This window comes from Spea bombifrons, chromosome 2 (genome assembly GCF_027358695.1).
Source record: "Spea bombifrons isolate aSpeBom1 chromosome 2, aSpeBom1.2.pri, whole genome shotgun sequence".
Classification (NCBI taxonomy): Eukaryota; Metazoa; Chordata; class Amphibia; order Anura; family Pelobatidae; genus Spea; species Spea bombifrons.
Genome location: NC_071088.1, coordinates 121,241,096 through 121,254,533, shown reverse-complemented (window position 1 = coordinate 121,254,533; position 13,438 = coordinate 121,241,096). Strand labels below are relative to the sequence as shown.

Sequence of the window (13,438 nt, the reverse complement as noted above, 5' to 3'; positions counted from 1 at the left end):
GATATCTGCATTTTTTGTTTGAATGTACTTAAGCGCGGTGAGGGTTCTGACAGCTGATGATCACTTGAACTCTAGCTTTCTTCTGATGAGTAAACAGAATCTATCCCAACTTCACCTTTGATTTCTGACGTGTTTTCATTTTTTGTTTTTACGTGCGTTTTACTCGTCATCCGCTTCCTCTGAAATGAAAAGCTTTTTGAAGCAATAAAAAGGACAGCCAGGTCTCGTAACTTTTCTTATTTGAACTTCTGTTTATACAGTGTTTTATATAGTGGGGGCTGTATGTATGTCACACTACTATGTGTTTTTTATTATTATTCTTAATAAGACTCTGCATTGTTTTCAGTGTAAAAAGAGCTGAGGATTCCAAACAATGTCTGTGGAAGAGGAAGAACGCTTGCTAGGTGCGGAGGAGGACAATTGCTTGCTAAGTGCAATAGAAAAAGGTCTTAAAAAGGATGCCGCAAAAGCTTTGAGACATCATCACGTAAGCGAGGTAAGACATACAAGTGGTTATTACGTGTCTTTTCCCTTTTGTGGGACACTGGAGGGGCAAGTTGAGACTTGGGCCCTGTGTTAAGGGACACATGTCAGGTATTCTCGAGAAGCAGCATGTATTCCAGTGATCAGTTAGCACATTATTCAAGACATTTGTGCCTTATATTTACAGTTTCCATATGGTCAACAGACAGAAGAATGATTGCAGCCTAACAACTGCATGAAGAACGTTAAAAAAAGAATCTGTATGTCACAAAAAAATATAACTTTTCTGTTTTATGTCTTTTTCCGTGGCTAAAGTTGATAACCTAACCTTTATCTCTGACTGTACTGCCCTGTATTGTGTGATGAGTGTCTTAAAGATGTTTTAACATTAACAAACGAGCTTTAGAGAGATAGAGAGGTATCACTAGGCCACATTCAGCAGCATCACACCCGGCTGGTCCATTCAAGGGACATCGCTGGCAGCGTCCTCAACAAAGAGCGCGTATTAAAGTACTTTGTTAGTAAACTTACTTTGTAAAGTCCCTTGTAATCTCTGGATCTTCAGCACAATGCCTCTTCCATGGTCCAGGGTTTCATGCTACCAACTGGCTGCTTGAATGTCTCTCTCCTGATTTAACTTGTCGTTCACTTCTGATTGATATCGCCATTTCCAGACCACCGCCTGTTTGCCACCTGCTACAAACTGGTCCTGTTTGACCTCCTTTTTGTCTGCTCCTTTGGTGGGTACTGGATGTTTTGGGGTCTTGCTGGCCTTACTCCAGGGATGCTCCTCCAGTTTTATTGCCATAGCTGCGTTATACATTTTCTATAAGTATACTCTCGTTGGTGACGGGCTGGCAGCACATGTAAAAGGCAGCAGTGCCGTGTGGGATATGTGAACTTGAGAAAGCAATCAGTTACTCAGTTATACATGCTGCAGGGCAACGCTTTACATGAACAGCACATTTTAACCCCGTTAAAAGGCTTCTGGTAGTAGTAGGCTGAAACCCTTACATAAGAGCAGCCTAGGGGCAATTACTGCCCCCCCGCTCCTCCCCTGCTGAGATATTGTCCAAAGTCAAGTGACATGGTACTTTTTGTTCTAGTAAAACACCCATGAAATTAACATTTTTAAAAACCTGAGATTCCATTCCTCTTTTCTGAATGCTCCTTAAATTGCTTTGGACACCCTCTGATCCAAAGAGCCCTCGATGATGTAAGACATGTATCTGACATGTATCTTAATTTAAAACCACCTTTTGAGTATGAAAATTAATTCCGGTGCAGAGTTCCAGACGCTTCGTATTCCTCCAATAAGCAGAAGCATCCCATTCTACATTTCAAACTTTGCCTAATAATGCATACATATACATGTACATATGTGTGTGTGCAAATATGTAACTTGCATAAGAAATAAGAATCAATGTATACGTGTGTGTATATACCTTATACCCCTATATGCCACTATGCCTCCCTGATATGCTTTATAGCACCTATATGCCACTCTGCCCCCAGATATGCCTTTTAACCGCAATTATGCAAATCTTCCCCCAGCTTGCCACCCTGATCCTCAGATATGCCTTATGCCTCCCTGTATGTCACTCTCCCCCCCCAAAAATCCCTTATACCCACCTATATGCCACTCTGCCCCCTGATATGCCACTGCATCCCCAGGCTTTCCTTCATGCCTGGTGTCTAGAGGGGCAGCTGGTGAAGGTTTGCGCGATTCACGTAGACAACCTCTACTGCTGCCTGGCACTTCTGCCGGGGTTTCTATGAAAAAAGAACCAGAAGGTCATGTCACACTGGTGCTCCGTCATAGAAGCCCCCAGAAGAAGTGCCGGCAGCAGCGGAGGTTGCCTGCACGCATCGCGCAGACCTTCACTGGCTGCCAGACAGGAGGATCTGGGTCCCCTGCAGCGCTGCGAGGGATCTGGATCTTAGTCTTATAGTCAGACCTCCATTTGAGGTCCGAATATAAGACGAGGGATATTATAATATATTTGAGCAAATACGGTATATATATATATATATATATATATATATATGTGTGTGTGTGTATGTTCATAAGCATCCCTATTTATGTATGATATAATTAATTTGCTTGTGTTAGGTTTAGTATTCCTGCTTCCTGCCACCCAAAGAACCTTGTTCCAAGCATTCCATGATACCGTCACAACTGGAACCTAAAAGGAACATGCTGGGGGAATGTTCCCATTATGCAAAGCCCTTTAATGAGCATCATGGGAGTGGTAGTTTCCAGTAGCCAGAAGGGGTATATATGCCTCATGGTCAGTTAAAAATAAACGTAGATAGATTACAAGGGACCTACAGTTGACATTTACCATGACATTGTATGTGTATTTAAAATATGTCCCAGTTAATGCAGCCAGGCACACAAATGAGCTTTTTTAGCCAATTAGTGGACAAGTGATTCCATTCAGTGAAAAGCAGCCTGATTTAGAAAGCAAACTCCTCACATCCTACCGGGCCGTCCTCATCAGTAATATGCCGCTATACGCTGTTATTGGCTCCTCATGACAGTCACTTGGTTTTTAGTTAGCGCTAAACTAAGACTATTATGCAGAATCATTGATCTGTTCTACGGGTTCTCGGTGGACTGTGGAGGCCAACATGCAGCTTGTTTTCCCCCTTAAGATATATGGTGCAGCTAGAGATTACAAAGTAAGTGTCTCTTTTATTTAACGCAGCGATGAGCTTCACAGTCAGTAATGGGTCTGGTCGTTGACTTGGATTTCATGGCACCGCGGGGTTAAGAATGGTTTCTCTGAGTTGTGGCTAATGGGTCGTCCAGTAACTTTGTTAAAACAAGCGGTTCATATTTGTCATACAGTCTGGCTTGGTATCCTGGGAGTTGAACTGTTGGGGATGTAAATGGCTACACAATGCAATTTTGCAATTAAATTGCCATTTACTGTAAATTTTTTATCTTAGTGTTACTAAATATTGTGAGATATATAATTTCAAAAGAAAATGCCATACTTGATTTGGAAAACCCTATATCACCATTGTGGGTACTAAAATACAGAACGGGGGATGCATGGTTGAACAATTGTGGGGGGAAAATGGTAAAATAGCACCAGTCTTGGGTATTAAAGACGACTGGTCATGAACAGGTTAATAAATAAACACAGTTCAGATACTGTGAGCCCTTTTTGTTCAAACCTTATACTTGTTCTACTCATGAAGTTTTACCAGTCTAGGGCGCACAGGAAGAAATATATCTTAAGTTTTTTACTTAAATAACATGATCATTAGATATGGACAATAACACAAATATCAACTTCGCTGGTTTCTGGGTTTTTATTAAGAAACCAACAGACGCGGGTTTACTTCTTAAGTTTTAGGTAGGACTTGCAATTGAAACTAATATATAGAGAGAGAGTAGAGGTTGTAGCCGTATTAGTATTAGTCCAGTGGTGTCAATATCAAATAACAGATGAAATACGTTGCTTGCGATAATACCTTTTTTTATTGGACTAACAGAATTTTGGAATGACAAGCTTTCGGGAGGTCTTCTCCCTTTCTCAAATCTAAAACATTTCTAAAACATTTCTGAGCAAAACGACACATAGAATTCAATGTTGTGTGGCAGGGGAGGGGGGGGGGCTTACTACCCAGATCTGATAAGGGAGGGTGAGATGTTGTAAAAGTATGTGTCCCTCCAGAGGGTCATAAATGTTCTGAGTAGGGAATTTGGGGGGAGGGGGGGTTGGGGGGGTAGCACTGCTAGAGACAAATTGACACAGAAACCTGTTGTTCATATGTACAGGTAAATATAGATGAACATGGTGCACTTAAAAATACAGTACATATAGCAGGTACATTGCCTTTGCTACCTCTGTCCCCATTCATTTACTCGCTCATTCATTCATTCTCTCGTACCGCCTTACCTCACCTTCAGATTTTCTGGTCCGGGGGCCAGCTGAGCAACACTGGGTTGCTCAGCGGGCCGATCTGCTTGTATGTTATCTCCCAAGCTAATGAAATTTAGTAGCAGATCTACAGTCTAATTTGTATATGGTTCAAGTATATAGTTCCAATAAAAAATATTAATGAAAAAAGCATTATTTGCAATAAAATCTCACCTCCTCTACGACAAATAATGATTTGAAAGTATATCTAGATCTAAGTTTATCTTGAAGCACTATAAAAAGGCAGTGAGTAAAACTGCAAAAGCATAAAATATGAAATATAAGTTTCCAAAAATGACTGGCGACCCCATCACCTTTCTCAAAATGTAAAATGATTTGTAAGCAGGAGTATAATGTGTAGTTAAATTGGTAGGATCTTCAAAGTCTCATCAGCTCTTGGGTTACACAGTATGGAGGGCCACCTCAGCCTTTGCTGTAGAAACCTACCAAGGTTGTCCCTTCATGTTGACCAGTGAAAGTGTTAAAACCACAACTCTCCCGCAGACACTCCTATCAGCTCTCTTTTTAGTGAATAGACACCACTTCAAAATGCATCTATTTCTGGACTGGACTATATCCTTTATATATCCTTTACAAATACAAGAGGCGTCTGAGTGCTTTTTATGTATGTTTGGAAAGTCATCTACAAACTTTATCCCATAAAGTTATTTTTATCCTATAATATTATTGTTCTAAATTTATCCTCCCGCCTCTGATTGTAATGCGCTACAGAATCTGCTGGCGCTATATAAATAAATGTGATGTCATGGATAAAGAAATCAGTGGTGGTGCCCTTTAACCATTAGGTGGCAGCACGAAATCAGCCCGAGATTTAGAGAAGTTGGTACGCGAGGTAGTGGTGTGAGAATCCGCTGAAAAGATAGTAACTGATACGCTGTCATTAGGATTCTAGAACTTCAGCTAAGGTTATTATAGCAAATCTCAGCGTGAAGCGCAAAGAGAAGCCGTGTTCTCAGATTCAATGTGTTTGTTCTGGTCTTTCTGTGTCTGGCCGAGTAGATTTGTATATATATTGCGGGTCAGTTACTCAGATTTTTTATTATGTTTTATCATTACTAGGTATACTACTACTATTATTAATATTATTATGTACATGGCACTTTACATATGGCATGGGGTATGAATGGATACTTGAGATAAAGAGGTAGTGGGGTGCAGTATTTATGCAAGGTGATGGTATATGTATGGAGTCAGATGAAAAAATGGTTGCATATACACTGTCATGGGGATTCTGGACCTTCTAGAACCTTCTGTATTGTCAGATTACTGACATTGAAATGCATGGGTTTCTCGGTCATACAGTCCAATCAATACGAATTTCTGCAAGAAGCTGCCCTTGATTCCCGAGTAAACAATGGACTACACTGACATTGCAAAAGAGCCCATGTAATCTTTTATCGCAGTTAACCAGTTATGTGCCCCAAGCTAGCAGCAATGAAATGTCTTTGTTCCTGCTTTTGACTTGTGTTATAGAGTTTTAACTAGGGTCCAATGATAAGCAGATTTCCAGGGTCTCTGAGGCTGTCCAACTCCTTTAATACATCACTCTGATGTCACCATGCTTGGGCTTTCTGCTGGCAGGGTTTTTTTGCTTGTATATTACGGGCATCCCTGTAGATTTAGAATAGTTTATTTCTATTGGGCTTTCGGGTTTTACATATATATGTATTTATGTATGTAGAACCCAAAAGCCCAACAGAAACTATCCATCAAATCTGCTTGGATTTTGATACATACACATACATAACACACACACACACACACACACACACACATATATATATATATCTCAAATACATCATATCTTATTCTGGAACAGTCTTTGGTATGTAGTTTTTATCGCTGTTTCTAGACTTCGTTTTCTCTACTGATCAAGTCAACTATGCTACACAATAAAGCCTCTATATGCATTTTTCTTTTACTTCTGAATGCTTATTTGCAGGGATTATAATATATTATTGGAATCTTTTATATAGCAACAGCAATTTGTAAATCAGACTAAGACAAAACCATACAATCTAAAAGAATAAGCAATTTTCTCTTTTATGGCCTCTGTATTTTTTGTATAGTATTGTTAAAAACACAGTTGCATTGCATGTACGGTAAATGTTCTTTACATCTGCAACTTCTTTACAACTTCAATTTACTATGTGCAATTTTTTGTAACATTCTTGAATGTATTTTATTACCATTACTATTGTTCTACAAATTTATTTTTTTTTTCTATAGAAAAATGTTTTGCTACCCAATTCTTTTAATAAGTTTATAAGTTAATTTGGAAGCGTTATGAAACGATCAGTTTGTGATTAGACATAAAAATTGCATGACACAGCAACTGGACGGCCGGGTGACGTTTGTGCACACGGTCCTGGCTCTTTCAGTCGGCACGCCTACTATACTTGCTATTTACCATGCACGAAAGGAACGGCCTCATCTGATTCATCCGGAGCGAGGTGTGCAAAGCCAGTCTGGAAGCAGTGATGGAGATGGCAATTAGTGGGCAGAATCTTAACGTTGTGCAAGTGTAAATAGCTGAGTGCAGAGAGCTCCAAGGCTATAAAGGCTTGGATTACAATCATTGTGTGCTAATCTTATTACATCGATTTAAATCCCTCTCGGTTACGCAGTTAATAATTGGTTAATCTTGGTTAATAATTTGTATGTTTGTGCTGTTGAAAAGACTTTAATTTCATTGAAAATGGTAATGTCGAAGGACAAGATAGAGAATAAATTGGCCAAAGTAGGTACGTCTACCATGGACGACAAAAACATAAGTCTTATATCGTTTCGCAAGTTGTGCGACGAGGTACCTGGAGTTCTCTGTGTACCCCCAAATGGGTCCGCAGCGGAAGGGGACATAGACATGTGCGCAAAGACCGAAGAACCTGGAAGCATCGATCAGCAGGTTAGTACGTTGGCTTTTATTGCAGAGGATCTGATCGGTATTAATGCGGTTCTTTGGGGATTTCCAATTAACATCAGTATTTTGGAAGAAGGGGAAACATTTTGGGTGAGGTTCCCACCTGGGCTGTGACTCTGGGGGGAATGGTAGTACCTGAAACCTTTAGCAGATATTTTAAATTAACACATATATAAGTTATTAGCTATAACGTACAATGTATGTTTAAATATCATCTTTAATATATCGAGATTGATTTGACAAATAGCGGCTGATAAGGTATACAGATCACAAGGTGGTTGCGATAAGTTTGGTCATTGTGAGAAGAACTTGCTCTGGGTGAGACGGTGGCCCGACCGGGGTGCAGTTATTATTTTTGTGTTAATGGAGTGTCTGTGTAGGTTCCCTTTCTCCAATATAACGATCTGTTTCACATTTATTGCACTGGATCATATACGTGACATTAACAGATGCACTTGTGTATGATCCCTTGATTTTGTGTATTTAATGTTTGGGCAGCGTTGTCGTTATGAGATTTATTGCATTCTCAATAATGTTTTGTTTGCTGAGAAACCTTTCAATTTATATATAAATAATGCGTGTATGTATGAAATAAATGTGTGTATCTCATATACTGTCATTTTTGTTATAATTGCCCTGCAAGACATTGTTCCATTTTATACGGTGATATTGTATCTGTGTTCATGGAGAACAGAAAATTTAATTACCATGAAAAAAAGTATTTTTCTAGCTTCAGTACCTGAAGACACGGTAATCATTAAAATGTATAATAGAGAGCGTTAACTATCAACAGTGTGTTATTATTTTTATTATTACTAATATTATTTCTAATATTACCTATATTATTATTATTTGTTATATATATATAATACTGTCATATTCCACAGCACTGTGCAGTGGATAGTATTATAATTTCATTAGTTTCTTCAGCTGTGTTTTTTTTTTTGTTTTTTACCTGTTTTGCTCACAATCTTGGTAGAATGTACTAAGCCCCATGTTTTATTTTTAATATTAAATCTGAGAAGCCAATGTTCATGAGATGCTCTCCGGGTCCAATGACCTCCTCAGACCCTTGAATGTTTAAATATGATATTTTTACATGATTTAAAGTTTAGGTTTTTCCTGTACCCACAAATTGGAGCCATTTAAAAAAAAAAAGTAGACTTATTTTTGTAGAATGTTACTTTATTTTTTTTTTATAGAAAAAATATCAACATGGTTATGTTCCTGACCTCATTATAGAATAACTCGTATGGACTATACTGTTATCTAAAGTCTACTTCTTTACTTAATACGGGTAAAGCTGGTAGTGTTGTATTTGTTCAAACAGAGGCAGGGGGCTTTGAGTCCCAAAATGCACCGTCAGCTTTCAATAAACAGTTTTTATTGGAATGATATCTGTATGTGGACCTTGTACGTGGCCAACCGTCACTGTTTTTGGGTATTGTCCCAGGAAGCTGCCCCACCGTCTAACTTTTGTAGGCAGCGGGGATCAAAGGTCTCCTTTTGGAATTATTTATACCGGGGTAACTTCTCAATATTTATCTTTATATAGAAACAGTGAGGTTGTTGGCAGATAACAACCATTCAGCCCGTCTGATCTACCTATTTTCTTTCCTGCTGTAAAAAAAAAACAAAAAACTTAATACTTGAATTTGTCCTTGGTTTTATTTTATTACAAAAAGTCTTATACCTATCCCACACGTTTAATTCTCCCACCGTACGAACCCCTACCACTTTTGCTCGGAGGCTGTCCTTCCTATCTACCACTCTTTCAGTGAAGTAAAATATCCTTGCATTAACCTCTAGTTTTAGACTATAGACATCAAACATATACCACTAATAGGTTATCACGCTTCTTATGTATACGTCATAAACCGAGACACAATGCAGGCGCTTGTTGTCGCACCTGGCACAGGGTTCAGGGTAGAATTAACCTTTCAGAATAATTAAAAAATGCTACATCGGGTTAGCTGTGTAAAGATATCATTACGGGATTTGTTTAATTTTCTGTTGTTATTTTTAGCAGCCAAATTAGCATTACAACAGTATCTTATTACACATCTAATTATTATTTCCCGGCAAAGCAGTTGTAGCAATGCTATGACTTTTCTTTTACTCATCCTCACCTCTTGAGTATACAGTACAGAGGCAAACACTGCCGTTCAAATGTTTGGGGTCACTTAGAAACCTCCTTGTTTTTGTCTATTAAATAACATGGATCAGAAATACAGTGTAGACGATGTTAATGTTGTAAATGACTATTGTAGCTGGAGACAGCTGGCCCTTTATCACTCCCATCACTCCTGGGCTCCAATGGCATTCTGTGACGTCAAATCCAAGTTTAACTTTAAAAGACTATTTGATCAATATATAGCAATTATGCTAACACAGCTAGAAATTTCCTTGTTTTACACAAAAAAACGGCTAAGTGACCCAAAACTTTTGAACAGTAGTGTATTCTCTCATACTCCGTGTATACTCCCATAGTTAATGCACAGAGAAGGAATAACGCTACTTATTATCAATTTAGTGGATGACCCCCATTGTGACAGATTAGGGATAGTGGACAAACTGAAGAATCTGTTCCAGTGAAAGATACCTTTCGCTATTTGTTGCGATACGAGCGTTTATTATACCAGGACTGGGAGTAGAAGTGAACCGGTGCCAGATCCATTATATATGAGCCAACACACTAGTACTGGAATTACCTTAATTAATTTTAATATCATATTATTAACCAGATCATATTTCATTATTGATTTATTAGCTTTCCTGTTACGAAAGAATAATAGCATTGCCAGGCCTGTATAAACTACTCTGCATACTTAATGGTAGCAGCAACGATTTCTTGGTTAAATTGTTTAGTATTGTTATTTCATTAGAAACAATATGATAAAGGAGAGAGATCCGTCAAACCACATGTTTAAAATAGCAGGCGATGCTGCCATACCGTATCTGCTAAACAAGAGAGTAAGAAAAAAGGGGCTATAGAGTAGCATTAAGGAATATTGTAACACGGGCATTTATATCGCTGGGTCTTGGAGTGGCAGATCAGGTAGGTATGGGGTGCTATCGGCCAGTGGCCCGGCGGCACTTGCCCGGTGTGTCAGATGGCCAGTCCGAGCCTGACTGTTGTCATGGGTTTTAAAAAGTTACTGCCGGGTTGAATAGTAACAAAGCCATCGAGAGTTTGTCTGTGAAAATGTTTAAAGCTGGTTCTGGGCAAAATGTTGGCTTCCCAATTCTCGTTTTATAGTGTTTGGTATTATAGCACACAATAACTTTAAATCATAATAACTTAAAGTATTCGATTCACCAACTTATGATGTAAAAAAAGAAATCCAGGCTGGTACCTCACCCCTAATGCTTATACAATATGCAGCTCCACTTTTTTTTCCCCATTTGTTTTTCCCTATAAGCTATAAAATCTTATTTTAGAGCATTACATATATATATATTCTTTACATATTGTTTGCATTGCATTCTGTACTGGTGAATCACCTATTGGAGGCCAATGTAATCTGTTTTTTATACTGTTACATACAGTTACTTAAAAACATAATATTTTTAGAGATATCATGTTTATTTGTATCAGTTTAAGAATTCACTGGTTTTCTTTCTTTTCCTTTTCAGACGTTTTCCTGTTCTACCCCTCCACTATATGGCCGCACGAAGTCACCTAAACCATGTTTTGCCTATGACAACGTTGGCTATGAGGGTAGCTTGCAAGATGTTTCTTCTCCACCGTCTAACACAAGCTCAGTTGTGGTGGGTATTGTCGGGATGACCTGCCAGTCGTGTGTCCAATCCATCGAGGGCAGAATTTCGAAGATTCCGAGCATACTGAGCATAAAGGTTTCCTTGGAGCGGAATAACGCAGTGGTATACTATATACATACGGCAATAACGCCACAGAAAATCTGTGAAGAAATCGAAGAGATGGGTTTTGATGCCAGCGTATCAGAGGCTAACGAGGTCTCACAGTCTGTAGGATCTGGTAATTATGCTGAAGATGTAGTCAGAATCAGAATTGATGGTATGACGTGTCAGTCTTGCGTCAACACAATTGAAGGGAAAATAGGCAAAGTTCATGGTGTCCAGAAAATTAAAGTGTCTCTTACAAGCCAAGAGGCTGTCATTGTGTATCAGCCACACTATGTTGAACCAGAAGACCTCAGGAATTCTATTGATAGCATGGGCTTTGAAGCCTCGATCAAGAGTAAACCGAATTCATCCATGCTTGGAAAAATTGATATAGGACGTCTGCAAGATCTTTCACAAAACAACACGCGGGTTCTACACAACAGCCCCGACAAACTCGCCAAGGAAAACCATGAACCTGTGACTCTTGGGATACAAGGCATGCACTGTAAATCTTGCGTTCAGTATATTGAAGGTGGCATATCTGATCTCCCTGGCGTTCAGAGTATTAAGGTCTCCCTTGATGACAAAAATGCAGTTGTGTCTTACAACCAAAGTATTATAACTCTGCCATTCATAAAGGAAGCGATAGAAGCTCTTCATCCTGGCAAATTCACAGTTACACTGCCGGTGGGGGCAGCACACCAGCCTGGACAAAAAACGAGACCCAGCGCTAGTCCTGGCATTAAAAAAGAACACGGGATTGCCACAAAAACAGCATTGATTAGCATTGGTGGAATGACGTGTGGGTCTTGTGTGTCCTCGATTGAAAATCTGATCTCGCAGAGGAAGGGAGTGCATACGGTTGTGGTTTCTTTAGAGGATGAGACTGGGACAATCCACTTCAATCCATATGAAATAAATGCGGAGGAATTACGTGCCGCCATAGAAGACATGGGATTTGACTCCACTCTTATATCTGGTGTGTTTTTTTATTTGACTTTTTCCATGCATGTACATTATTTGTGTCTATGACAGATTTAACTGTGTGTGTGTGTGTGTGTGTGTGTGAGCAAGTAGTGGTTTTAGACTCTTGAATGTAGGTATTTTGATGATGGAAGAAATACAATCATTTAAATGTGCGTTTTAAATTAAAGATGTGACTCTCTAGTTTAATTTTTAATGGATATTGAAGTCTAGTCTTGCATGGACTCCAAAGAATTTTACTACATACAAATCTGTGGGAGTTGGGGGAAAAAAAGACTTCTGCCTCAATTTGCTTTACAGTGTGATTTATGACTGTAAAGGCATAAGTGATATATACATAATCCATATTACAGTGTGATCTTGTACATTGCAGATACATCCAGTGAGCCTGAAAATAACCAGACCTCCTTGGAGACTGCTAATAAAATTGATACTACTCATGATTACATTTTGGATGTTCTTCCCAAGAAATCTCATCCAGACCTTTCTGTTAGTGACAATGACAGCGCTTCCCAGAAATGCTTCTTACAGATCACTGGGATGACATGCGCATCTTGTGTTTCCAGCATAGAGAGAAATCTGCAGAAGAAAGATGGTGAGTCTTGTTATTCCAATGATTTCTTTGGGTCGTGAATTGCGCACTTTCCTGCATGTTCCAGATACCTGCGTATGCTATTTGTATTGTAATGAAGGTCACTGGAGAAGGTAGAACGTAGAAGCAGCAATATTTGTAAATATTTTAGACTCCCGCACAAACAGCTCAATGTACTTTAATAAAATAGACAATGTGGTCAGACAGGGCCGGCTCTGTCCCGGTCTACCGGTATCTAGTTAAACGTACGCTCTTTGGATCAACAGTGGAGAACTGGTGACTACAACCTTACCAACCAGGTATATGAGGCAAAAGGGGAGTCCATTTACTGTCTGTCTCTATAATAGTAACTTACCTTTGTAACCAAATGTTGTTCATAACCTAAACTATGGAGGATAATGTCTACTTTTTTTGAACTTAAACAAGGAAGACTACAAACTCAACCAGTCATATAACGCCATTGTTAATAGGTCAAATACACCACACGTCTAGATGTGATAGGTATGTTTCAAGAGGGGATTCTAAATCATATAAAGTATAACCAATTGTCATTGTTGACAATATTAAGGTACTGACAGAGTAAATATGGAAATTAATCTCCAGGTCAGGATGATCACCTTGACTTATGTTACACAT

General features: G+C 39.0%; 1 protein-coding gene across 1 annotated transcript in view; it reads left to right on the top strand.

Moving 5' to 3' along the window:
* The window catches only part of ATP7B (ATPase copper transporting beta), a 36,069-nt gene that overhangs the window by 3,709 nt on the left and 18,922 nt on the right, over positions 1-13,438 (top strand). The window contains exons 2-4 of the mRNA XM_053456321.1: positions 347-496; positions 10,996-12,205; positions 12,584-12,805. Coding sequence (XP_053312296.1) covers positions 374-496; positions 10,996-12,205; positions 12,584-12,805 — 1,555 coding nt within the window. The 5' untranslated portion in view covers positions 347-373. The remainder of the gene's footprint in view (positions 1-346; positions 497-10,995; positions 12,206-12,583; positions 12,806-13,438) is intronic.